General features: G+C 50.9%; 1 protein-coding gene and 1 long non-coding RNA gene across 2 annotated transcripts; one reads left to right on the top strand and one right to left on the bottom strand.

Annotated features, from left to right (window-relative positions):
- Positions 1-364: 364 nt before the first annotated feature.
- Positions 365-25020, bottom strand: ABCF1 (ATP binding cassette subfamily F member 1; the record flags this gene model as incomplete). The annotated part of the gene is made up of 22 exons (XM_071420431.1): positions 365-704; positions 1475-1547; positions 1802-1866; positions 2380-2548; positions 3527-3559; positions 4142-4212; positions 4769-4843; positions 7029-7200; positions 8568-8680; positions 9642-9766; positions 10943-11026; positions 13051-13199; positions 14695-14834; positions 16653-16738; positions 17307-17407; positions 18955-19080; positions 20576-20656; positions 21300-21377; positions 22044-22148; positions 22924-22992; positions 23757-23857; positions 24927-25020. Coding segments are annotated over 22 exons (2277 nt in total), but the record flags the coding sequence as incomplete, so codon positions are not given.
- On the top strand, positions 18567-18952 carry LOC139586810 (uncharacterized). Its single transcript, XR_011678015.1, has 3 exons — positions 18567-18682; positions 18820-18871; positions 18904-18952. It is a non-coding gene; the product is annotated as an uncharacterized lncRNA (long non-coding RNA).
- Positions 25021-25043: the final 23 nt, after the last annotated feature.

Raw genomic sequence — 25043 nt, 5'->3', positions numbered from 1 at the left:
CCTGCTGGCCACACCCACACTGACCACGTGTATTGACCACACCCCAAAAGGCCACACCCACACTGACCAGGCCCACACTGGCCACACCCACAACAGTCGCACCCACACCGACCACTCCCCACTGACCACACCCGCACAGGCCACACCCACAACGATCACACCCACACTGACCACACCATGACCACGCCCACACTGACCACACCCATTGACCACACCCACACTGACCACGTTCACATTGGCCACACCCATTCTGACCACGCCCATTGTTCACACCCACAATGACGATGCCAGTTGACCACACCCATAATGGCCACGCCCCCACTGACCACGCCCACTCCACCATTGCTCCACCACCGTTTATTTCTCTCTCTTTGCCCCCCTGCGCCCTCTGCTGGTCACTGCCGGTAACTGCAGCCACTCCAGCGGCCACTGCGGCCACTCCAGCGGTCACTGTGGTCACTGTGGTCACTGTGGTCACTCTTGTGGTCACTGTGGTCACTGTCGTGGTCACTGTGGTCACCATGGTCACTCTTGTGGTCACTCCCGAGGCCGGTGCACCACGACCTCGCCCAGGGCCTCCAGCACCTCCCTTTTGTAGTCGTCGAAGTCGCCGTCGATCTGGCTCAGGCCCTGCTCCTCCACCACCCACAGCTGGCAGTTGGTCTCGGTGATCAGCCGGGCGTCGTGGCTGACCACGATCACCGCTGTGACGTCACAGTGATGTCAGAGTGACGTCATCACCATGGGTCACATTTAGGGGCGGTTTTGGGGCAGTTTTTGGGGCGTTTTGGGTCTCTTTTTGGGGTATTTTCCCCCACACAGTTGGTCTCGGTGATGAGCCGGGCGTCGTGGCTGACCACGATCACCGCTGTGACGTCACAGTGACGTCAGCGTGACGTCATCACCGCGGGTCACGTCTTGGGGCAGTTTTTGGGGGGTTTCGGGTCTGGTTTTGGGGTGGATTTGGGGCATTTCCCCACCCGCAGTTGGGTCTCGGTGATCAGCCATGGCTGACCACGATCACCGCTGTGATGTCACAGTGACGTCACAGTGATGTCATCACAACGGGTCATGTTTTGGGGTGGGTTTTAGAGAATTTTTCAGGCGTTTTTTATCCATTTTTAGGGTATTTTTAGGGCATTTTTCATCTATGTTTGGATTATTTTTGATTCATATTTGGGGCAGTTTTGATCCATTTTTGGGGCATTTTGGATCCATTTTTGGGATATTTTTTAATCTGTTTTTTGGGGCATTTCTGGGGCATTTTTGATCCATTCTTTGGGGCATTTTGGCTCCATTTTTGGGCCTCTCCCTCCCTAATTTTTTGTCAATTTTCTCCTCCCACCAATTCACATTTTCCCCTTCATTTTTGGGCCTTCCTCTCCCTCCTTTTTAGGGTCCCTGTTCCCATTTTTAGGCGTGACGCCATCGCCGTGGCCCCGCCCACCCAGCCCCGGCCCCGCCCAGGCCCCACCTCCTTTGTACTCGTTGATGGCGTCGGCCAAGGCGTCGATGGATTCGATGTCCAGGTTGTTGGTGGGCTCGTCCTGGGGGCCAGGGGGGCTCAGGTGAGCTCACACCTGGCCACGCCCCTCAGGGCACGGCCACGCCCCTCAGGGCACGGCCACGCCCCTCCTGGCCACACCCAAACCACACCCGAGCCACACCCAGGGCTGTGATTGGAATGAGCACGGGAGCTTGGGAGGGGTCAAGGGGTCACTCAGGTGAGGTCATGCCTGGCCCCGCCCCCTTTAGGCCCCACCCCCTTCAGCCCCCGCCCCTTCAGGCCCCGCCCCCTCACCAGGATCAGCACGTCCGGTTCCCGGCAGGAGAGTTCAGCAAACACCACCCGGGCCTTCTGCCCACCTGCGAAAGGGGCGGGGCTTAGACACAGGCCACGCCCTCCCTGGTGGTGACCACGCCCCCAGACACAAGCCACACCCCCAGGCACTAAGCACATTTGTCCAAACACTGGCCACGCCCACCCAGGTGCCTGCCACGCCCTCCCCACCCCTCCAAAGTACAAGCCACGCCCTTCCATGTCAAAGCCACGCCCACCTTGGTACTGGCCACGCCCACCACATCCCTCCACACACCCTCCAGGTGCCAACCACGCCCTCCGAAGTGCTAGCCACGCCCTCCAGACACTAGCCACACCCTCCCACGTCTTAGCCGCACCCATCCAAGTCAAAGCCACGCCCTCCAGACACGAGCCACGCCCCCCACCCAACTCCCCACGCCCCCTACATCCTAACCACGCCCTCCCAGGCATTAGCCACGCCCTCCCCACACTCCCCAAGTCATAACCACGCCCACCCGGTTCCCAGCCGCACCCCCGCCTGTTTAGGCCCCGCCCCGCGGTCTGGCGGCCCCGCCCACCCGAGAGCTTGGCGATCTGCAGGGTGTGGGCGTGGCCCTCGAGGCCGAAGCGGCCCAGGCACCTGCGCGCCTCCTGGTGGGGGAGGTTGAAGCTGCGCTGCAGGAACTCGGCCGCCGTCTCCTCCAGGCGCAGCTGCTCGGCCGCCTGCTGGTTAAAGAACCCCACCTTCTGCAGGGGGCGGGGAAAGGGGCGGGGTCAGAGACAGGACACACCCACTGACAGACACACACCCCTCAGTGCTGGTTAAAGAACCCCACCTTCTGCAGGGGGCGGGGAAAGGGGCGGGGTCAGAGACAGGCCACACCCACTGACAGACACACACACACCTATCCCTCCCTGCTGGTTAAAGAACCCCACCTTCTGCAGGGGGCGGGGAAAGGGGCGGGGTCAGAGACAGGCCACACCCACTGATAAACACACACCCCTCCCTGCTGGTTAAAGAACCCCACCTTCTGTGGGCGGGGAAAGGGGCGGGGTCAGGGACAGGCCACACCCACTGATAGACACATACACCCCTATCCATCACTGCTGGTTAAAGAACCCCACCTTCTGTGGGCGGGGAAAGGGGCGGGGTCAGGGACAGGCCACACCCACTGACAGACACACACACACACACCTATCCATCACTGCTGGTTAAAGAACCCCACCTTCTGTGGGCGGGGAAAGGGGCGGGGTCAGAGACAGGCCACACCCACTGACAACCCCCCCCCCATCCCTCAGTGCTGGTTAAAGAACCCCACCTTCTGTGGGCGGGGCCTGGGACGCGCCCACAGGCCACGCCCACCCATCACTGACCGGCAACACCCACCCCAGAGCGGCACCGCCCACTCCGGATGAGCCACGCCCACTCCTCTTCTGAACCCTCCCATTCTGCCAGGGAAGGAGGGCGGGGTCGTAGCCACGCCCACCGGCCACGCCCACATCCATCACCCCCTTCCCCACCCCAATTTCAGCTTCAGGAGTGGCCACGCCCATCCAGGCGATGCCACGCCCTTTATCACTAGGCCACACCCCTTGGTGACCACACCCCTTTCTGTTTGCATGCGAGGCCACACCTCCAACTACACCCACTTAAGCCCCGCCTCTTCCCCACTAATCCCGACCGCGCCCCTTCAGGCCCTGCCCCCTGTGGCCCCGCCCCTTTACCAGCCGGTGGTTGCGCCTCATCTGCCCCCGGAGCTGCGGAGGAATTGGGGAGGAAAGCGTTAAAAAACCCCAAATTTTGGGGCAAATTCCCCCATTTTTGGGTGCTTTCCCCCCAATTTTTGGGGGGATTTTTTCCCTCATTTTGGGGGGAATTTCCCCCATTTTTTAAAGAAATTTTCCCTCCCTTTTTTGGGACTATTTTTCCCCATTTTGGGCGATTTCCCCCCAATTTTTGGGAATATTTCCCCCCCATATTTTTGGCCTTTTTCCACCAATTTTTGGGATTCTTTCCCCCCATTTTGGGGGCTTTTTTCCCCATTTTTTTGGTCCCTTCTCCCATTTTTTGTGGGTTTTTTCCCCCCCCCATTTTTTGGTCCCCAATCCCATTTTTTAACCCTTTTCCCATTTTTTGGGGTTTTCCCCCCATTTTCCGCCCACCCCCCCCAAATTCCATTTTCTTGTCCCATTTTCCCATTTTCTGTGGGGTTTTTTCCCCATTTTTTGATCCCTTTTCCCATTTTTTTTATGTTTTCCCCCCATTTTTGGGCTCATTTTCCATGTTTTCAGCTCCCTTTTCCCATTTTTGGGGTTTTTTCCCCCATTTTTGCCCCGTACCGGTGTCAGGGCCCCGGTCAGCAGCTGCAGCAGGGTGCTCTTCCCAACCCCATTGGGGCCCACGATGCAAACTGCAGAAATTTGGGGAAATTTGGGAAATTTTGGGGAAAATCTGGGAAAATTTGGGGAAAAATTGGGGAAAATTTGGGAAAATTTGGGGAAAATTTGGGGGAAATTTGGGGGGAATTGGGGGTTCCCAGTCAGGGAGGGTTCCCCCATCCCCACCCCAGGAGGTTTTGGGGCCGTTTTGGGGCAATTTTGGGGGATTTTGGGGCAATTTTTGGGGCCATTTTTTGGGCTTTGGGGCTGGTTTTCAGTTTTGGGGCCGTTTTTGGGGTTTTTGGACCATTTTGGGGCCATTTTGGGGCCGTTTCTGGGGTTTTGGGGCCGTTTTTAGGGCCATTTTTTGGAGCTGGTTTTGGGGCTGTTTTGGGGGTTTTGGGGCCATTTTTTGGGGTGGTTTTGGGGCAGTTTTTGGGGGTTTGGGGCCATTTTTGGGGTGGTTTTGGGGCCATTTTATGGATTTTTGGGGCAGTTTTTGGGCAGGTTTTGGGGCCGTTTTTGGGCAGGTTTTGGGGCCGTTTTGGCGCCGTTTTTGGGGTTTTGGGGCCGTTTTTGGGGTCCCACCTCGGGATTCCATGTCGATGCCAAAGTCCAGGTTCCGGAACAGCAGCTCCTGACCCTCGTAGCCAAAATCCACCCCTGGGTTTGGGGGAGAAATTTGGGATTTTTTGGGGGGGAAAATTCAGAATTTTTTGGGGGGGGGCATCCCCCTGAAATCCCCCCAACCCCAAAAATCCCCTCCAAACCACCCCAAATCCTCCCAAAATCTCTCCAAAACTGCCCAGATCCTCCCAAAACCACCCCAAATCTCCCCAAAAATCCCCAAACCACCTCAAATTCCCTGAATTCCCCCCAAAAATCTCCCCAAAAATCCCCAAAAAAGCCCCCAAAACCGCTCTGAAACCTCCCCAAACCCCACCTAAAATCCCCCAAAAATTATAGAAAAAAACCCCCAAAACCACCCAAAATCACCCCAAAAAAACCCTGTTAAAAACCCCAAATTCCCATCAAATCCCCCAAATCACCCTCAAACCTCCAAACCACCCCAAATCCATTGAAACCCACCCAAAAATCTGCCAGAAGTTCCTCACAAATCCCCCCCAAACCGCTCCAAACCTGCCCCGAACCCTCCTTCGAAATGGCCCCAAAATGGCGGAAAAAAGCCCCAAAAATGCCCCAAAAACCCCAGAAATCCCATAAAAACCACCCCGAAATCACCTGAAATCACCCTCAAACCTCCAAAAACCCCAAATCCATTGAAACCCACCCAAAAATCTGCCAAAAGTCCCTCACAAATTCCCCCCAAACCTGCCCAAACCCTCCTTCGAAATGGCCCCAAAATGGCGGCAAAAAACCCCCAAAAATCGCCCAAAAACCCCAAAAAAATGCCGTAAAAAACCCTAAATTCCCCCGAAATGACCCCAAAATGTGGAGTTTGGGGTCTCACCGTGCAGGCCGAGCACGGGGGGGCTGAGAGGGGGCGGGTTGGGGAAGGTGAAGCGCACGGAATATTCCTGGGCCTGAGAGGCCCGAAACCCCCAAAAAACCCCAGAAATGCCCCAGAACCCCAAAAACCACCCCCAAAACCACCTGAAATCACCCTCAAACCGCCAAAAACCCCAAATCCATTGAAACCCAGCCAAAAATCTGCCAAAAGTCCCTCACAAATCTCCCCCAAACCAATCCAAGACTACCTGAACCCTCCTCAAACATCCTTCGAAACGGCCCCAAAATGGCGGAAAAAAACCCCCAAAAATGCCCCAAAAAAACCGTAAAAAAACCCAAAACCACCTGAAATCACCCCAAAAACCCCAAATGCCCCCTAATAACCCCAAATCCACCCAAAATCTCCAAAAATTCCTCACAAATCCCCCCCAAACTGCTCCAAACCTGCCCCGAACCCTCATTGAACATCCTTCGAAACGGCCCCAAAATGGCGGAAAAAAACCCCCAAAAATCGCCCGAAAACCCCAAAAAAACGCCGTAAAAAACCCCAAAACCTCCCGAAATCACCCCAAAATGTGGAGTTTGGGGTCTCACCGTGCAGGCCGAGCACGGGGGGGCTGAGAGGGGGCGGGTTGGGGAAGGTGAAGCGCACGGAATATTCCCGGGCCTGAGAGGCCCGAAACCCCCAAAAAACCCCAGAAAAGCCCCAAAAACCCCAAAATCCCCCAAAAACCACCCCAAAACCACTGGAAATCACCCTCCAACCTCCAAAAACCCCAAATCCATTGAAACCCACCCAAAAATCTGCCAAAAGTCCCTCACAAATCCCCCCCACACCACTCCAAACCTGCCCAAACCCTGCTTCGAAACGGCCCCAAAATGGCGGAAAAAATCCCCCAAAAATCGCCCGAAAACCCCAAAAAAACCCCGTAAAAAACCCCAAAACCTCCCGAAATGACCCCAAAATGTGGAGTTTGGGGTCTCACCGTGCAGGCCGAGCACGGGGGGGCTGAGAGGGGGCGGGTTGGGGAAGGTGAAGCGCACGGAATATTCCCGGGCCTGAGAGGCCCGAAACCCCCAAAAAACCCCAGAAAAGCCCCAAAAACCCCAAAATCCCCCAAAAACCACCCCAAAACCACTGGAAATCATCCTCCAACCTCCAAAAACCCCAAATCCATTGAAACCCACCCAAAAATCTGCCAAAAGTCCCTCACAAATCCCCCCCACACCACTCCAAACCTGCCCAAACCCTGCTTCGAAACGGCCCCAAAATGGCGGAAAAAAACCCCCAAAAATCGCCCGAAAACCCCAAAAAAACGCCGTAAAAAACCCCAAATTCCCCCGAAATGACCCCAAAATGTGGAGTTTGGGGTCTCACCGTGCAGGCCGAGCACGGGGGGGCTGAGAGGGGGCGGGTTGGGGAAGGTGAAGCGCACGGAATATTCCCGGGGCCGCCTCAGCAGCTCCGGGGCCTCGGCCGCGTCCTCCGAGGGCGCCCGGCGCCGGCATTTCTGCTGCTTGCGGGTCAGGGCCTCCTTGGTCTGCTTCTCCTGTGGAGATTTGGGGGAAAATCAGGGAGATTTGGGAAAATTTGGGATTTTTGGGGTTTTTTGGGGTTTTCTTGGGGGTTTTTTTGGGGGTTTTTTGGGGGTTTTTTGCGGATTTTTGGGGGAGTTTCTGAGGGGATTTTGGGGTTTTGTTTCTGCTGCTTGCGGGTCAGGGCCTCCTTGGTCTGCTTCTCCTGTGGGGATTTGGGGGAAAATCAGGGAGATTTGGGAAAATTTGGGGTTTTTTGGGTTTTTTTTGGGGTTTTTTTGGGGGTTTTTTGGGGGTTTTTTGCAGATTTTTGGGGGAGTTTCTGAGGGGATTTTGGAGTTTTGTTTCTGCTGCTTGAGGGTCAGGGCCTCCTTGGTCTGCTTCTCCTGTGGGGATTTGGGGCAAATTCAGGGAAATTCGGGAAAATTTGGGGGTTTTGGGGGGAATTTCAGGGATTTTGGGTTTTTTTACTGGGAGTTTTAGGGTTTTTTAGGGTTTTTTGGGGATTTTTTGAGATTTTTTGGGGGGTTTTTGAGGCGATTTTGTGAGGGGATCTTGGGGTTTTGTTTCTGCTGCTTGCGGGTCAGGGCCTCCTTGGTCTGCTTCTCCTGTGGAGATCTGGGGGAAAATCAGGGGAATTCGGGAAAAAATGGGAAAATTTGGGAAAATTTGGGTTTTTTGGGGGTTTTTTGGGGTTTTTTTGGGGGGTTTTTTGGGGCAATTTTGGAATTTTTTTGAGTTTTTTTACTGGGATTGTGGGAGGGTCAGGGCCTCCTTGCTCTGCTTCTCCTGTGGAGATTTGGGGGAAATTCAGGGGAATTTGGGGTTTTTCTATGATTTTCTGGGAATTTGGGGTCTTTGGGGTTTTTTGGGTTTTTTTGAGGTTTTTTGGGGTTTTTTTTGGGTTTTTTTGAGATTTTTTGGGGTTTTTTTGAGGGGATTTTGTGAGGGAGTTTTGGGGTTTTGTTTCTGCTGCTTGCAGGTCAGGGCCTCCTTGGTCTGCTTCTCCTGTGGGGATTTTGGGAAAATTCAGGGAAATTCGGGAAAATTTGGGGGTTTTGGGGGGAACTTCAGGGAATTTGGGGTTTTTTACAGGGAGTTTGGGGGTTTTTGGGGGATTTTTGGGGCAAATTTTGGGTTTTTTTGAGGATTTTGTGATATTTTTGTGAGGGGATTTTGGGTTTTTTATTCAGGATTTTCTCTTTTTTTTTGTGGGGGGACTTTGGGGTTTTTTGAGCATTTTGTGATATTTTTGTGAGGGGATTTCGGGTTTTTTTCAGGATTTTCTCATTTTTTGCTAAGGGAATTTTGTTTTTTTTTTAAATTTTCTCATTTTTGGGCAGAATTTTGGGGTTTTTTTTGTTATTTTTGGAGCCCTCACCGCCTGTTTGGTCGATTTTCCCCCGGCTTTGAGGTCCCTCAGTTTCTTCTCCTGTTTCTCAAATTGTTTCAGCAGCTCCTTCTGCTTCTGCTGGTACATCTTCTTAAAAGTCACTGAAAATGGGAAATTTTGGGCAATTTTCAGCAATTTTCCGGAATTTCTGGGAATTTTGGGGCCGTTCCCGACCCCTCCATTCCCATTTTCCTTTTTTTTGTTTATTTGCTCCCAAAATTCCCAATTTTTCCCTTCCATTCCTCATTTCTTTTCTCCTTTATTTCCAATTTTTCCTCCCCATTTTTCCCCAATTCCCATCCCCTTTTTTGTCCCTTTTTCACCTTTTTTGTCCCTTTTTCACCTTTTTTTCTCCTCTTCTCATTCCCAATTTTCCCCAATTTTCCCCAATTTCCCCCCCATTTTCCCCCTGTTCCCATTCCCCATTTTTCCCAATTTCCCCCCATTTTTCATCCCTTTTTTCCCATTTCCAATTTCCCCCAATTTTCCCCAATTTTCCCCCATTCCCATTCCCCATTTTTCACTCCTTTTTCCCCCCATTTCCCTCCCTTATTTTTTCCCAATTTTTCCACCCAAAATTCCCCAAATTCCCAGATTCCTCTTCCAATTTTCCCCCATTTTTTGGCCGATTTTTGTCATTTTTTCACCGTTTTTTCCCGTTTTTTCCCCATTTTTCCCAATTTCCCGGTTTTTTGCCCCAATCTCACTGTAATTCCCCCTGTAGTAATGCAGTTTTTGGCTGTCCAGCTGCATCACCTCCCATTGCCCCATTTTTCCCCATTTTTCCCCATTTTATCCCCATTTTTTGGCCGATTTTCGTCATTTTTTCACCGTTTTTTCCCATTTTTTCAATTTTTTCCCCATTTTTCCCAATTTCCCGGTTTTTTGCCCCAATCTCACTGTAATTCCCCCTGTAATAATGCAGTTTTTGGCTGTCCAGGTGGATCAGCCCCATTTCCCCATTTTCCCCCATTTTATTCCCATTTTTTGGCCGATTTTCGTCATTTTTTCACCGTTTTTTCCCATTTTTCCCAATTTCCCGGTTTTTTGCCCCAATCTCACTGTAGTTGCCCCTGTAGTAATGCAGTTTTTGGCTGTCCAGGTGGATGATGTCGGTGCAGACGTCGTCCAGGAACCCCTGGTCGTGGGACACCACCAGCAGCGTCTTCTTCCAGCTCTGCAGGTAACTGGGATGGGGGGAAAAACCCGGATTTTGGGAAAAAGGGGAAATTCCGGGGGAAAATTCAGAATTTAGGAGGAAAAAACCGGGAATTTTGGGGGGAAAAATGGGAGTTTTGGAGGAAAAATGGGAATTTTAGGGGGAAAATGGGAGTTTCTGGAAAAAAATCGAAATTTTGGAGGGAAAATGGGAATTTCAGGGGGAAAAATGGGAAATTTGGGGGGAAATGGGAATTTGGGGAGGAAAAAATGGGAATTTTGGAGGGAAATGGGAGTTTTGGGGAAAAAATGGGGATTTTGGAGGGAAAATGGGAAATTGGGGAAAAAATTGAGATTTTGGAGGGAAAATGGGAATTTTGGGGGGAAAAATGGGAAATTTGGGGGGAAAATCCTAAAAAGATTTTAAAAACCTTAAAAAAATCCCAAAATAATAATTTTAAAAAATCCCAAAATAGTCCCAAAAATTCTTCCCCCACAAAAAAGTATTCCTAAAAAAGTAAATAAACCCCCCCCAAAAATCTCTAAAAAAAGAAAAATTTTAAAAATCCACAACAATAATAAAAAAATTCCTTGAAATAATAAAAAAATCCCTAAAATTAAAAAAAAATCCAAAAAATCCCTAAAAAGCCCTAAAAAAAAACAAACCTCAAAAAAAAAAAATCCCTAAAAAAATCCAAACAATCCCTAAAAAAAACCCCTAAAACATCCCTAAAAAAACCAAAAAAAATCCCTAAAAAAATTCCCTAAAAGAATCCCTAAAAATATCCAAAAAATCCCTAAAAGTCCCTAAAAAATAAAAAAAATCCCTAAAAAAATAAAAAAATCCCTAAAAAAGTCCCAAAAAATCCCTAAAAAAGTCCCAAAAAATCCCTAAAAAAATCCCTAAAAAAATCCAAAAAGATCCCTAAAAAAATTCCAAAAATATTGCTAAAAAAGCCCAAAAAATCTGTAAAAAAATTCCCAAAATTTCCCTAAAAAATAAAAAAAACCCTGAAAAAAAATCCAAAAAAATCCCTAAAAAATTAAAAAAAAAAATCCCTAAAAAATCCAAAACAATCCCTAAAAAAATCCAAAAAATTCCAAAAAAATCCCCAAAAAATTCCCCAAAAATTCCCCAAAATTCCCCAAAATTCCCAAAATTCCCGAATCCCCCCCAAAATGCCCCAAATCCCTGAATCCCCCACTTGTTGAGCCAGATGACGGCGTTGAGGTCCAGGTGATTCGTGGGCTCGTCCAACATCAGCAGCGTCGGCTCCAGGAACAGAGCCCTGGAACGGGGGATGGACAATGGGGTTACAACGGGGTTACAATGGGGTTACAATGGGGTTACACATGGGTTACAATGGGGTTACAACAGGGTTAGAACAGGGTTAGAACCTGGGTTACAACGGGGTTACAATGGGGTTACAACGGGGTTACAACGGGGTTACACACAGGTTACAATGGGGTTACACAGGGGTTACACATGGGTTACAATGGGGATATACTGGGGTTACAACAGGGTTACACACGGGTTACAATGGGGATATACTGGGGTTACAACAGGGTTACACACGGGTTACAACGGGGTTACACACAGGGGTTACACACGGGGTTACACACGGGTTACAACGGGGTTACACACGGGATACAACGGGGTTACACTGGGGTTACACACGGGTTACAATGGGGTTAAAATGGGGTTACACACAGGGGTTACAACGGGGTTAGAACCTGGGTTACACACAGGTTACACAGGGGTTACACATGGGTTTCAATGGGGATATACTGGCGTTACAACAGGGTTACACACAGGGGTTAGAACCTGGGATGTACCGGGATTACACAGGGGTTACAATGCGGTTACAATGGGGATACACACAGGTTACAATGGGGTTACACAGGGGTTACACATGGGTTTCAATGGGGATATACTGGCGTTACAACAGGGTTACACACAGGGATTAGAACCTGGGATATACCGGGGTTACACAGGGGTTACAATGCGGTTACAATGGGGATACACACAGGTTACAACAGGGTTAGAACCTAAGATACACCGGGGTTCACATGGGTTACACCTGGGTTACACGTGAGAAACACCTGGGTTACACAGGGGTTACAATGGGGTTACACACAGGTTACACCTGAGATATACTGGGGTTACACCTGGGTTAGAACCTGGGTTACACAGGGGTTACAATGAGTATATACTGGGGTTACAACAGGGTTACACACGGGTTACAATGGGGTTACACAGGGGTTACACACGGGATACAATGGGGATACACTGGGGTTACACAGGGGTTAGAACCTGGGTTACACAGGGGTTACACTGGGGTTACACAGGGGTTACAATGGGGTTACACACAGGTTACACAGGGGTTACACAGGGGTTACACATGGGTTACAATGGGGATATACTGGCGTTACAACAGGGTTACACACAGGGGTTAGAACCTGGGATGTACCGGGATTACACAGGGGTTACAATGCGGTTACAATGGGGTTACACAGGGGTTACACATGGGTTACAATGGGGATATACTGGGGTTACAACAGGGTTACACAGGGGTTAGAACCTGGGATATACTGGGATTACACAGGGGTTACAATGCGGTTACAATGGGGATACACACAGGTTATACTGGGGTTACAACAGGGTTACACCTGGGTTAGAACCTGGGATACACCTGGATTACACCTGGGGTACATCTGAGATACACCTGGGTTACACCTGCACCCACCTGTGCCCACCTGCACCCACCTGCACCCACCTGAGCCCCCCTTTACCCCCCTGCACCCACCTGGCCAGGCTGACCCTCATCCTCCATCCCCCTGAGAACTTCCGGGTCTGCATTTCCCAATGGCACCAAACCCTGGAGCCCACCTGTGCCCCCCTGACCCCACCTGCACCCACCTGCACCCACCTTTAACCCCCCTGCGCCCACCTGTGCCCCCCTGTACCCACCTGCACCCACCTGACCCCACCTGCGCCCACCTGTGCCCCCCTGTACCCACCTGCACCCACCTGACCCCACCTGCGCCCACCTGTGCCCCCCTGTACCCACCTGCACCCACCTGGCCAGGCTGACCCTCATCCTCCATCCCCCTGAGAACTTCCGGGTCGCTCTGTTCTGCATTCCCCAATGACACCAAACCCTGGGGCTCACCTGAGCCCACCTGTGCTCACCTGTGCCCACCTGCACCCACCTGACCCCACCTGTGCCCACCTGTACCCACCTGACCCCACCTGCACCCACCTGCACCCACCTGACCCCACCTGTGCCCCCCAGACCCCCCCTGCACCCACCTGGCCAGGCTGACCCTCATCCTCCATCCCCCCGAGAACTTCCGGGTCGCTCTGTTCTGCATTTCCGGGGTGAAGCCCAGCCCGGCCAGGATCCTCCGGGCCTTGGCCTCGGCCGCGGCGGCGCCGATCGCCCGCAGCTCCTCGTACACCTGGGCAGGTGAGGGTGGGGTGAGCTCGGGGACGCCCAGGGGTGCCCCAGGGGTGAGCTCAGGACCCCCCAGGTGTCCCCAGGTGTGCCCAGGTGTGAGCTCAGGAACCCCCAGGTGTCCCCATGTGCCCCCAGGTGTGCCCAGGTGTGAGCTCAGGAACCCCCAGGTGTCCCCAGGTGTGCCCAGGTGTGCCCAGGTGTGAATTCAGGACCCCCCACGTGTGCCCAGGTGTGCCCCAGGTACCCCCAGGTGTATCCCAGGTGTGCCCAAGTGTCCCCAGGTGTGAGTTCAGGACATCCCAGGTGTGCCCCAGGTACCCCCAGGTGTCTTCCAGGTGTATTTTAGGGTCCCCCAGGTGTGCCCCAGGTGCCCCCAAGTGTGTCCCAGGTATGTCCCCGGTACCCCCAGGTGTGTTTTAGGGTCCCCCAAGTGTATCCCAGGTGTGCCCAGGTGTGAGCTCAGGACCCCCCAGGTGTGCCCCAGGTGTAACCCAGGTGTGCCCCAGGTGTAACCCAGGGGTATCCCAGGTGTATCCCAGGTGTCCCCAGGTGTGTCCCAAGTATGTCCCCAGTACCCCCAGGTGTGTTTTAGGGTCCCCCAAGTGTATCCCAGGTGCCTCCAGGTGTGCCCAGGTATCTCCCAGGTACCCCCAGGTGTATCCCAGGTGTGCCCAGGTGTGAGCTCAGGAACCCCCAGGGGTGCCCAGTACCCCCAGGTGTGTTTTAGGGTCCCCCAGATGTATCCCAGGTGTGCCCAGGTGTGAGCTCAGGACCCCCCAGGTGTCCCCAGGTGTATCCCAGATGTCCCCAGGTGTATCCCAGGTGCACCCAGGTGTGTCCCAAGTATGTCCCCAGTACCCCCAGGTGTGTTTTAGGGTCCCCCAAGTGTATCCCAGGTGTATCCCAGGTGCCTCCAGGTGTGCCCAGGTGTGAGTTCAGGACACCCCAGGTGTGAGTTCAGGACACCCCAGGTGTGCCCCAGGTACCCCCAGGGGTATCCCAGGTGTCCCCCGATGTGTCCCGTGGGTCCCCAGATGTGTTTTAGTGCCCCCCAGGTGTATCCCAGGTTCCCCCAGCTGCCCCCCAGGTGTATCCCAGGTGCCCCCAGGTGTCCCCAGGTGTGAGTTCAGGACCTCCCAGGTGTCCCCAGATGTGTCCCAGGTGTCCCCAGGTGCATCCCCAGGTGTGCCCAGGTGTGTTTTAGTGCCCCCCAGGTGTATCCCAGGTTCCCCCAGGTTCCCCCAGCTGCCCCCAGGTGTATCCCAGGTGTATTTTAGTATCCCCAGGTGTCCCCAGGTGTGTTTTAATGCCCCCAGGTGTCCCCAGGTGTATTTTAGTGCCCCCAGGTGTCCCCAGGTGTATCCCAGGTGTCCCCAGCTGTCCCCAGGTGTGAGTTCAGGACCTCCCAGGTGTGTTTTAATGCCCCCAGGTGTCCCCAGGTGTGAGTTCAGGACCTCCCAGGTGTCCCCAGGTGTATCCCAGGTGTCCCCAGGTACCTTCTCCAGCCTCTCTGCGGCCGCGTCGTCGCCGCTCTCCAGGAGCCCCTGCAGGCGCCGCTCCTCGTCCAGGAGCCGCAGGCGCTTGGTGTCAGCGCGGAGCACGGCCTGGACGGCGGGCGTGTCATCGGCCAGCACCTCTGCACAGGTAAATAACACAGGTAAATAACACACAGGTAACACACGGTGTCAGCGCGGAGCACGGCCTGGACGGCAGGCGTGTCATCGGCCAGCACCTCTGCACAGGTAAATAACACACAGGTAACACACAGTGTCAGCGCGGAGCACGGCCTGGACAGCGGGCGTGTCATCGGCCAGCACCTCTGCACAGGTAAATAACACAGGTAAATAACACACAGGTAACACACGGTGTCAGCGCGGAGCACGGCCTGGACCGCAGGTGTGTCATCGGCCAGCACCTCTGCACAGGTAACAGACAGGTAAATAACACAGGTGAGACAGGTAAATAACACAGGTAACACACAGGTAACACACAGGTAGCACACGGTGTCAGCGCGGAGCACGGCCTGGACCGCAGGTGTGTCATCGGCCAGCACCTCTGCACAGGTAAATAACACAGGTAACACACAGGTAACACACAGGTAACACACGGTGTCCGCGCAGAGCATGGCCTGGACCGCAGGGGTGTCATTGGCCAGCACCTCTGCACAGGTAAATAACACAGGTAAATAACACAGGTAACACACAGGTAAATAACACAGGTAACACACGGTGTCAGCGCGGAGCACGGCCTGGACGGCAGGTGTGTCATCGGCCAGCACCTCTGCACAGGTAAATAACACAGGTAAGTAACACAGGTAACACACAGGTAACACACGGTGTCAGCGCGGAGCACGGCCTGGACGGCGGGCGTGTCATCGGCCAGCACCTCTGCACAGGTAAATAACACAGGTAAATAACACACAGGTAACACACGGTGTCGGCCCTGAGCACGGCCTGGACGGCGGGCGTGTCATCGGCCAGCACCTCTGCACAGGTAAATAACACACAGGTAACACACAGGTAACACACGGTGTCAGCGCGGAGCATGGCCTGGACAGCGGGCGTGTCATCGGCCAGCACCTCTGCACAGGTAACAGACAGGTAAATAACACAGGTAAATAACACACAGGTAACACACAGGTAACACATGGTGTCAGCCCTGAGCACGGCCTGGACGGCGGGCGTGTCATCGGCCAGCACCTCTGCACAGGTAAATAACACAGGTAACACACAGGTAACACACAGGTAACACACAGGTAACACATGGTGTCAGCATGGAGCACGGCCTGGACGGCGGGCGTGTCATCGGCCAGCACCTCTGCGCAGGTAAATAACACAGGTGAGACAGGTAAATAACACAGGTGAGACACAGGTAACACACAGATAAACACACACGTGTCATTGGCCAGCACCTCTGCACAGGTAAACACAGGTAAATAACACAGGTGAGACAAGTAAATAACACAGGCAAATAACACAGGTGAGACAGGTAAATACAGGTGAATAACACAGGTGACACACAGGTGACACACAGGTGACACACAGGTGACACAGGTAAACACACAAACACACAGACAAACCCACGCGTGTGTCATTGGCCAGCACCTCTGCACAGGTAAGGGACAAGGGATGTCCTACATGTGCCCAGGTGTATCCCAGGTGTAACCCAGGTGTATCTCCCCTATCCCAGGTGTAACCCAGGTGTATCCCAGGTGTAACCCAGGTGTATCCCCCCTATCTCAGGTGTGTTCCCAATGTCCCCAGGTGTAACCCCGGTGTAACCCCGGTGTAACCCAGGTGTAACCCCGGTGTAACCCAGGTGTACCCAGCTGTACCAGGTGTAACCTGTGTGTATCCCAGGTGTACCCAGCTGTACCAGGTGTAACCTGTGTGTAACCCAGGTGTAACCTGTGTGTAACCTGTGTGTAACCTGTGTGTATCCCAGGTGTGCCCACCTTGCTCGCAGAGCAGGACGTCGATGTTGGGGGGGATGCTCAGGGCTCTGTTTGCGATGTGCTTCAGCAGCGTCGTCTTCCCCTTCCTGCCCCAAAATCAACCCAAAATCAACCCAAAATCAACCCCCAAAATTCACCTAAAAAACCCCAAAATTACCCTAAAATTAACCCTGAATAAACACCCAAATTAACCCAAAATCAACCCAAAATCAACCCCCAAAATTCACCTAAAAAAACCCCAAAATTACCCTAAAATTACCCCCAAATTAACCTAAAATCAACCCAAAATTAACCCCAAATTAACCCCCAAAATACCCTAAAATTACCTCAAAATTAACCCCAAATTAACTCCCAAAACTACCCTAAAATTAACCCCAAATTAACCTAAAAATCAACCCAAAATTAACCTAAAATTCACCCCAAATTAACCCGAAATAAACCCAAAATTCTCCCCCAAAATTACCCTAAAATTCACCCCAAACCCCCCAGAATCACCCCAGAAAAACCAGGATTAACCCCAAAATCAACCCCAAAACCCTGGGGGTTTTTTGCCCCAAAATGCCCGGAATTCACCCCAAAAGCCCCAAAATGGCCGGAATTAACCCCAAAATGCCCGAATTGCCCAAAAAGTGGGGATTTGGCCCCAAACCGCACCCGTTGGGCCCCACGAGGCCGTAGCGGCGCCCGGCCACGATGAAGAGATCGGCGTTGACGTAGAGATCCTTGCCATGGGCTGAGATGCTGAACTTCTCCAGCTGGGATGGGGGGAAAACGGGGAAAAACGGGGGGAAAAACAGCAAAATTGGGAAAAACGGGGGGAAAATGGGGAAAAATGGGGAAAAAATGGGAAAAATGGAGAAAATGGGGGAGAAAATGGGGAAAAAATGGAGAAAACGGGGGAGAAAATGGGGAAAAAATGAGGGGAAAATGAGGGAGGAAATGGAAAAAACGAGGGGGAAAATGAGGGGGAAAATGGGGGGGAAATGGAGAAAAATGGAAAAAACGAGGGGGGAAATGGGGAAAATGAGGGAGAAAATGGGGAGAAATGGGGGAGAAAATGGGGAAAAAAATGGAAAAAATGAGGGGGGAAATGAGGGAGGAAATGGAAAAAACAAGGGGGGAAATGGAGAAAAAACGAGGGGGAAAATGGGGAGAAAATGGAAAAAACGAGGGGGAAAAAATGAGGGGGGAAATGGAGAAAACGGGGGAGAAAATGGGGAAAAAATGGAAAAAATGAGGGAGGAAATGGGGAAAATGAGGGGGAAATGGGGAAAAAACGAGGGGGAAAAGGAAGGGGAAAATGGGGGGAAAAATGGGGAAAAAATGAGGGGGAAAATGAGGGGGAAATGGGGGAAAATGAGGGGGAGAAAATGGGGAAAATGGGGGGGAAATGGGGAAAATGAGGGGGAAATGGGGGGGAAATGGGGAAAAATGGGGAGAAATGAGGGGGAAATGGGGGAAATGAGGGGGAAAATGGGGAAAATGGGGAAAAACGAGGGAGAAAATGGGGAAAAAAATGGGGAAAATGAGGGAGGAAATGGGGAAAATGAGGGGGGAAATGGAAACAATGAGGGGGGAAAATGAGGGAGGAAATGGGGAAAATGGGGAAAATGAGGGGGAAAAAACGGGGGAAAAAATTGAAAAAATGAGTGAGGAAATGGGGAAAATGAGGGGGAAAATGAGGGGGAAAATGGAGAAAACGGGGGAGAAAATGGGGAAAAAATGGAAAAAATGAGGGAGGAAATGGGGAAAATGAGGGGGAAATAAGGGGGAGGAAATGGGGGAAAATGAGGGGGAAAATGGGGGAAAACGAGGGGGAAAATGAGGGGGAAAATGGGGGGGAAAATGGGGAAAAAACAAGGGGGAAAATGGGGAAAAATTGAAAAAACGAGGGGGAAAATGGGGAAAAAACGGGGAAAAAAACAAGGGAAAAATGAAGAAGAAATAGGGGAAAAAATGGGGCAAAAAATGAACAAATGGGGAAAAAATGGGGAAAAATGGGAACCTGAGGTGGGTTTTGAAGGCCCCAGGTGGATTTTGGGTCCCCCCTGATGAATTTTGAGGTTCCCCAGGTGCATTTGGGGTTCCCCCAGGTGGATTTTAGGTCCCCCCAGGGGTCCCCAGGTGCATTTCGGGTCCCCCCAGGTGAATTTTGAGGTTCCCCCAGGTGGATTTGGGTCCCCCCCAGGTGTCCCCAGGAGCCTTTTGGGTCCCCCCAGGTGTCCCCAGGTGTATTTGGGGTCCCCCCCAGGTGCATTTTGGGTCCCCCCAGGTGTATTTGGGTCCCTCCCCAGGTGCCCACCTTGATGTCGGACGCGTTCTCCAGCATCGCCTGGCGCGAGGAGAGCTCAGCCTGGGACACGGCAAAGTCGCCCTCGCCCGTCATGGCCGCCGCCCGCAGCGAGGCCACCTGCCGCTCAAACTCCGCCTGGGCGGGGCCACAAATAAACCACGCCCATCAGGGACACGCCCACTGTCATGGCCGCCGCCCGCAGCGAGGCCACCTGCCGCTCAAACTCCGCCTGGGCGGGGCCACAAACAAACCACGCCCATCAGGGACACGCCCACTGTGAGGTAAACCCAACGGGACAACGCCCACTGTGGGGTACAGCCACTGGGACACGCCCACTGTCATGGCCGCCGCCTGCAGCGAGGCCACCTGCCGCTCAAACCCCGCCTGGGCGGGGCCACAAATAAACCACGCCCATCAGGGACACGCCCACTGCAGGATAAACCCACTGGGACACGCCCCCTGTCATGGCTGCCTGCCGCTCAAACGCCGCCTGGCGGGGCCAAAGGATCAGGCCACGCCCACCAGAGACACCCCCACTGTGAGGTAAACCCAACGGGACACGCCCCCCGTGGGGTACAGCCACTGGGACACGCCCACTGTCATGGCCGCCGCCCGCAGCGAGGCCACCTGCCGCTCAAACTCCGCCTGGGCGGGGCCACACCATGTGTGGGAATGGCCTTGGGATAAGCCACGCCCACGTGTTTGGACACGCCCCCTGGAGCACACACAGTTAAGCCATGCCCACACTTAGGCCACACCCATTCAACCACACCCACTTAGAGCCAGGCCCTGTGAAGCCACGCCCATTAAACAACACAAAACTAGGCCACACCCACAAATAACCACACCCAGTTAGGCCACACCCACAAGAAGTCACACCCAGTAAAGGCACGCCCCCTCAAACCACACCCTGTTAGGCCACACCCACAAAGAGCCACACCCAGATAGGCCACACCCACAAGCACACCCAGTTAAGCCACGCCCCTATGGGGCGACCACATCCAACCATGAAGCCACACCCACCGCAGGCCACGCCCCCTGACAGTGACCCCCTTGTGCTAAGCCCCGCCCACACCCATGGACCCAAACCGCGCCTCATTAGGCCACACCCCTTGTTAGGCCCCGCCCCAGCCATAGATCAAAGTCACGCACCTGTAGCTAAGCCCCGCCCACAGCCATAAACCGAAACCACGCCCCCTCAGGCCACGCTCCCATTAGGCCCCGCCCCCTGTTAGGCCCGGCCCCCTTGTTAGGCCCTGCCCCTCACAAGCCCCCACCCTTCATTAGGCCCCACTCCTCGTTAGGTCCCGCCCCTCACAAGGCCTCACCCCTCATTAGGCCCCGTCCCCCTCACAAGGCCCCGCCCCTCATTAGGCCCCGCCCCTCGCTAAGCCCCGCCCCTCACAAGGCCTCACCCCCTGTCAGGCCCCCGCCCCTCACAAGGCCCCGCCCCTCACAAGGCCCCCGCCCCTCACAAGGCCTCACCCCTCACAAGGCCTCACCCCTCGTTAGGCCCCGTCCCCTCATTAGGCCCCGTCCCCTGTTAGGCCCCGCCCCCTGTCAGGCCCCTGGCCCTCACAAGGCCCCGCCCCTCTTTAGGCCCCGCCCCTCGTTAGGCCCCGCCCCTCACCTGTTTCTTCATTTTCTTCTTCTCCTTTTTGCTGACCCGGGCGTCCGGCCCCGCCCTCGGCCCCGCCCCCTCCTCCTCCTCCTGAGGGAGCCCAAAGGGACAAAAATGGACAAAATGACCCAAAATGACCTAAAATGTCCCAAAATGCACAAAAACGGAGACAAATATGACCCAAAGTGGACAAAAAATGACCCAAAAATAGCCCCAAATGACCCAAAATGGACAAAAATGACCCAAAATGTCCCAAATTAACCCAAAATACCCCAAAATGGAGACAAAAATGACCCAAAATACACCAAAATGACCCAAAATGACCCAAAATGACCCAAAATGGAAAAAAATGACCCAAAGTACCCCAAAATATCCCCAAAATGACCCAAAATATCCCAAATCCCCCAAATCCCAGAAATATCCCAAAATATCCCCAAAATATCCCCAAAATCCCCCAAATTCCCCAAAATATATTAAAATAAACCCCAAATCAAACCCAAAAATCCCAAATTAACCCCAAAAAACCCCAAAATAAACCCAAAAAAAAACCCCCAAAACTCCCCACATATCCCAAAATAAACCCAAAAAACCCCAAAATAAACCCAAAAAAAACCCCCAAAAACCCCAAAAATCCCAAAATAAACCCAAAAAAATCCCAAAACAAACGCAAAAATCCCAAAATAAACCCAAAAAATCCCAAATTCACCCCAAAATCCCCATTCCCCACACTCACGTTCTCGCTCCCCTTCCGGGCTCCTCCTTCCTCCTCCTCTTCCTCCTCTTCCTCATCCCTCAGGGCCCCGAATTTGTTCTGGCCCAAAAAACCCAAAATTTGGGGTCTTATATCCCAAAAAACCCCAAAAATCCCAAAATTTGGGGTCTTATATCCCCAAAAACGCCAAAAGCTCCAAAAATGCCAAAATTTGGGGTCTTATAACCCCAAAAATCCCAAAAAACCCCCAAAAGCCCCAAAAATCCCAAAAAACCCCAAAATTTGGGGGCTCACATCCCAAAAAACCCAAAAAACCCCAAAAAACCCCAAAAAAACCCAAAAAACCCCAAAAAAAACCCCAAAATTTGGGGGCTCACATCCGAAAAACCCCAAAAAACCCCAAAAAACCCCAAAAACCTCAAAACCACCAAATTTTGGAGTTTTCAACCCTTAAAAAATCCCAAAATTTTGGAGTTTTCCACTTTAAAAAAACCCCAAATTTTGGAACTTTTGACCCTAAAAAAACCCAAATTTTGGAATTTTTGACCCCAAATTTTGGAATTTTTGACCCCAAATTTTGGAGGTTTTGACCCCAAATTTTCGAGTTTTTTTACCTTAAAAAATCCCAAATTTTGGGGTTTTCAGCCCTAAAACCCCCAAATTTTGGCGTTTTTGACCCCAAATTTTGGCCCCTTCACCCCCAAAATCCCAAATTTTGGGGTTTTCCGCCCAAAAAGCCCCAAACCCCCCCCGTTCCCCCCTCACCTTCGTGCCCGGGGCCTCCTCGGAGCCTTCGGCCTCATCCTCATCACTGGGGGCCTCCCCTGAGGATTTGGGGAGAAAAATGAGAAAATTCCCCAAATTTGGGACCTTTGGGATGCCCCAAAAAGGGGAAAGTGTTAAAAAATGGGGGGAAATCCAAAATTGGGGAAAAAAAAAACAAAATTGGGGGAAAAATCCCAAAAATTTGGGCAAAAAACAAAAAAAATTGGGGAAAGGACCCAAAAAATTGGGGGAAAAAGTCCCAAAAATTGGGGGAAAAAATGCCAAAATTGGGGGAAAAAAAATCCCAAAATTTGGGATTTGGGCAAAAAACCCCCAAAAATGGGGGAAAAAATCCCCAAATTGGGGAAAATTCCCAAAAATTTGGGCAAAAAACCCAAAAAATTGGGGGAAAAAGTCCCAAAAATTGGGGAAAAAAACCCAAAAATTGGGGGAAAAAATGCCAAAATTGGGGGAAAAATCCCAAAATTGGGGAAAAAAAGTCCCAAAAATTGGGGGAAAGGACCCAAAATTGGGGGAAAAAAATCCCAAAAATTTGGGGAAAAAATCTCAAAAATTTGGGCAAAAAACCCAAAAAATTGGGGGAAAAATCCCAAAATTGGGGAAAAAATCCCAAAAATTGGAGGAAAGGACCCAAAATTGGAGGAAAAATAAAACCAAATATTTGGGCAAAAAATCCCAAAAATTTGGGAAAAAAAACCCCAAAATTGGGGCAAAAAACCCCAAAAATTGGGGGAAAAATCCCAAAATTGGGGAAAAAAAATCCCAAAATTGGGGGAAAAAAATCCCAAAAATTTGGGGAAAAAATCCCAAAATTGGGACAAAAATCCCCAAAATTGGGAAAAAAGCCCCAAATTTTCACCTTTTTCTTCTCTTTGGGTTTTTCCTTTTTGGGATTTTTCTTCTTTTTCTTCTCGGCCTCCTCTTCCTCCTGGGGACACCAAAATTTGGGATTTTTGGGGGAATTTTTGGGGTTTTTTGAGGGAATTTGGGTTTTTTGAGGGATTTTGGGTTTTTTTGAGGGATTTTGGGGTTTTTTAAAGGATTTTGGGGTTTTTTCCAGGGATTTTTTGGTTTTATTCCAGGAATTTTTGGGGTTTTTTCCATAAATTTTTGGGGTTTTTCCCCAGGAATTTGGGGGTTTTTTTTCCATAAATTTTTGAGTTTTTTTTTCCTCAGGGATTTTTGAGGTTTTTTCCCATAAATTTTTGGGGCTTTTTCAGTGATTTTGGGGTTTTTTTTCCCACAAATTTTTGGTTTTTCCCATAAATTTTTGGGCTTTTTTTCCCATAAATTTTTGGCTTTTTTCCCATGATTTTTTGGTTTTTCCCCAGGAATTCTGGGGGTTTTTTCCCATGATTTTTTGGTTTTTTCCTATAAATTTTTGGGGTTTTTTTCCAGGAACTTTTGGGGTTTTTTTTCCCCACAAATTTTTGGCTTTTTTCCCACAAATTTTTGGGGTTTTTCCCCAGAAATTTTGGGGTTTTTTGAGGGATTTTGGGGCTTTTTTTCCCACAAATTTTTGGGTTTTTTTCCAGGAATTTTTAGGATTTTTTTCCCATAAATTTTTGGGATTTTTTTCAGGGATTTTTAGGGTTTTTTCCCAGGATTTTTTTGCTTTATCCCCTAAATTTTTGGCTTTTTTCCCACAAATTTTTGGGTTTTTCCCCCAGAAATTTTGGGCTTTCTCCCCACCTTGTTCCCTTTGCCCTTTGTTGTTTTTCTCTCCTTTTCCTCCTCCTCCTCCTCCTCCTCTCGCTCTGCTCCTCCTTCAGGGCAGCGAAAACATTTCCACCCTAAAAAAGCACCAAAAAACCCCAAATTTTCCATTTTCCCCCAAACTCCACCTGCAGCCACCCTCAAACACCAAAACCCCCCAAAATTCCCATTTTTTATTCAGATTTTTCCCCTTTTTTTAGGATTTTTCCTTGAAATTCCCATCCCTGAGGGATTTCCCCCCATTCTGAAGGAAATTTCTCATTTTTCTCCTTTTTTCTTTGCATTTTTCCCCATTTTTGGGGATTTTTCCCCATTTTTGGGCTCATTTTCCCCATTTTTGGGCTGATTTTCCCCCATTTTTGGGGATTTTTTTCCCCATTTTTGACTGATTTTCCCCATTTTTGGCTGATTTCCCCAATTTTCCTATTTTGGTGATTTTTTCACCATTTTTTGGAAATTTTTCAATTTTTTTTGCATTTTTCCTCCATTTTTGAAGATTTTCCCCATTTTTGGGGATTTTTCCCCATTTTTGAGCATTTTTCCCCATTTTGGGCTGATTTTCCCCAATTTTGGTGATTTATTCACCATTTTTGGAATTTTTTCAATTTTTTTTGCAATTTTTCTCCATTTTTAAGGATTTTCCCCATTTTTTGAGAGATTTTTGCCACATTTCATGAATTTTCAAATTTTAGGGATTTTCCCCATTTTGAGCATTTTTCCCCAATTTTGGCTGATTTTCCCCAATTTTGGGGATTTTTAAAAATTTTGGAATTTTTTCACATTTTTTTTGCAATTTTTCTCCATTTTTAAGGATTTCCCCCCTTTTTGTGATTTTCCCCATTTTTTGAAAGATTTTTTGCTACATTTTGTGAATTTTCCCAATTTTGGGGATTTTTCCCTATTTTTGGGGATTTTTCCCCATTTTTTTCCCCATTTTTATGAATTTTCCCCAATTTTTAGAGAATTTTCCCTTTTTTCCCATTTTTCCCCCCCTTTTATGAATTTTCCCCCCTTTTTATGAATTTTTCCCCTTTTCCAGCATTTCCCTTCTTTTCCCACATTTCCCCCCCATTTTTTGGGATTTTTCCCCATTTTTCCCCCCATTTTTCCCATTTTTTGTGCATTTTCCCCCATTTTCCCCCTCACCTTCCTCCTCCTCGCTCCCTTCCTCCCCACTGGAGCTGTGGGCAGAATTTGGGGGGGCGTCACTGAGGGGTCCCCGAGGCCTCAGAGCCCCCCAGGGACCCCCAAATTCCCCCCCAG

This window comes from Agelaius tricolor, unplaced genomic scaffold (genome assembly GCF_023055355.1).
Source record: "Agelaius tricolor isolate 1412-34295 unplaced genomic scaffold, bAgeTri1.0.p SCAF_142, whole genome shotgun sequence".
NCBI lineage: Eukaryota > Metazoa > Chordata > Aves > Passeriformes > Icteridae > Agelaius > Agelaius tricolor.
The sequence above is the reverse complement of the archived record's forward strand: the minus strand, read 5'-3'. Positions and strand labels throughout refer to the sequence as shown.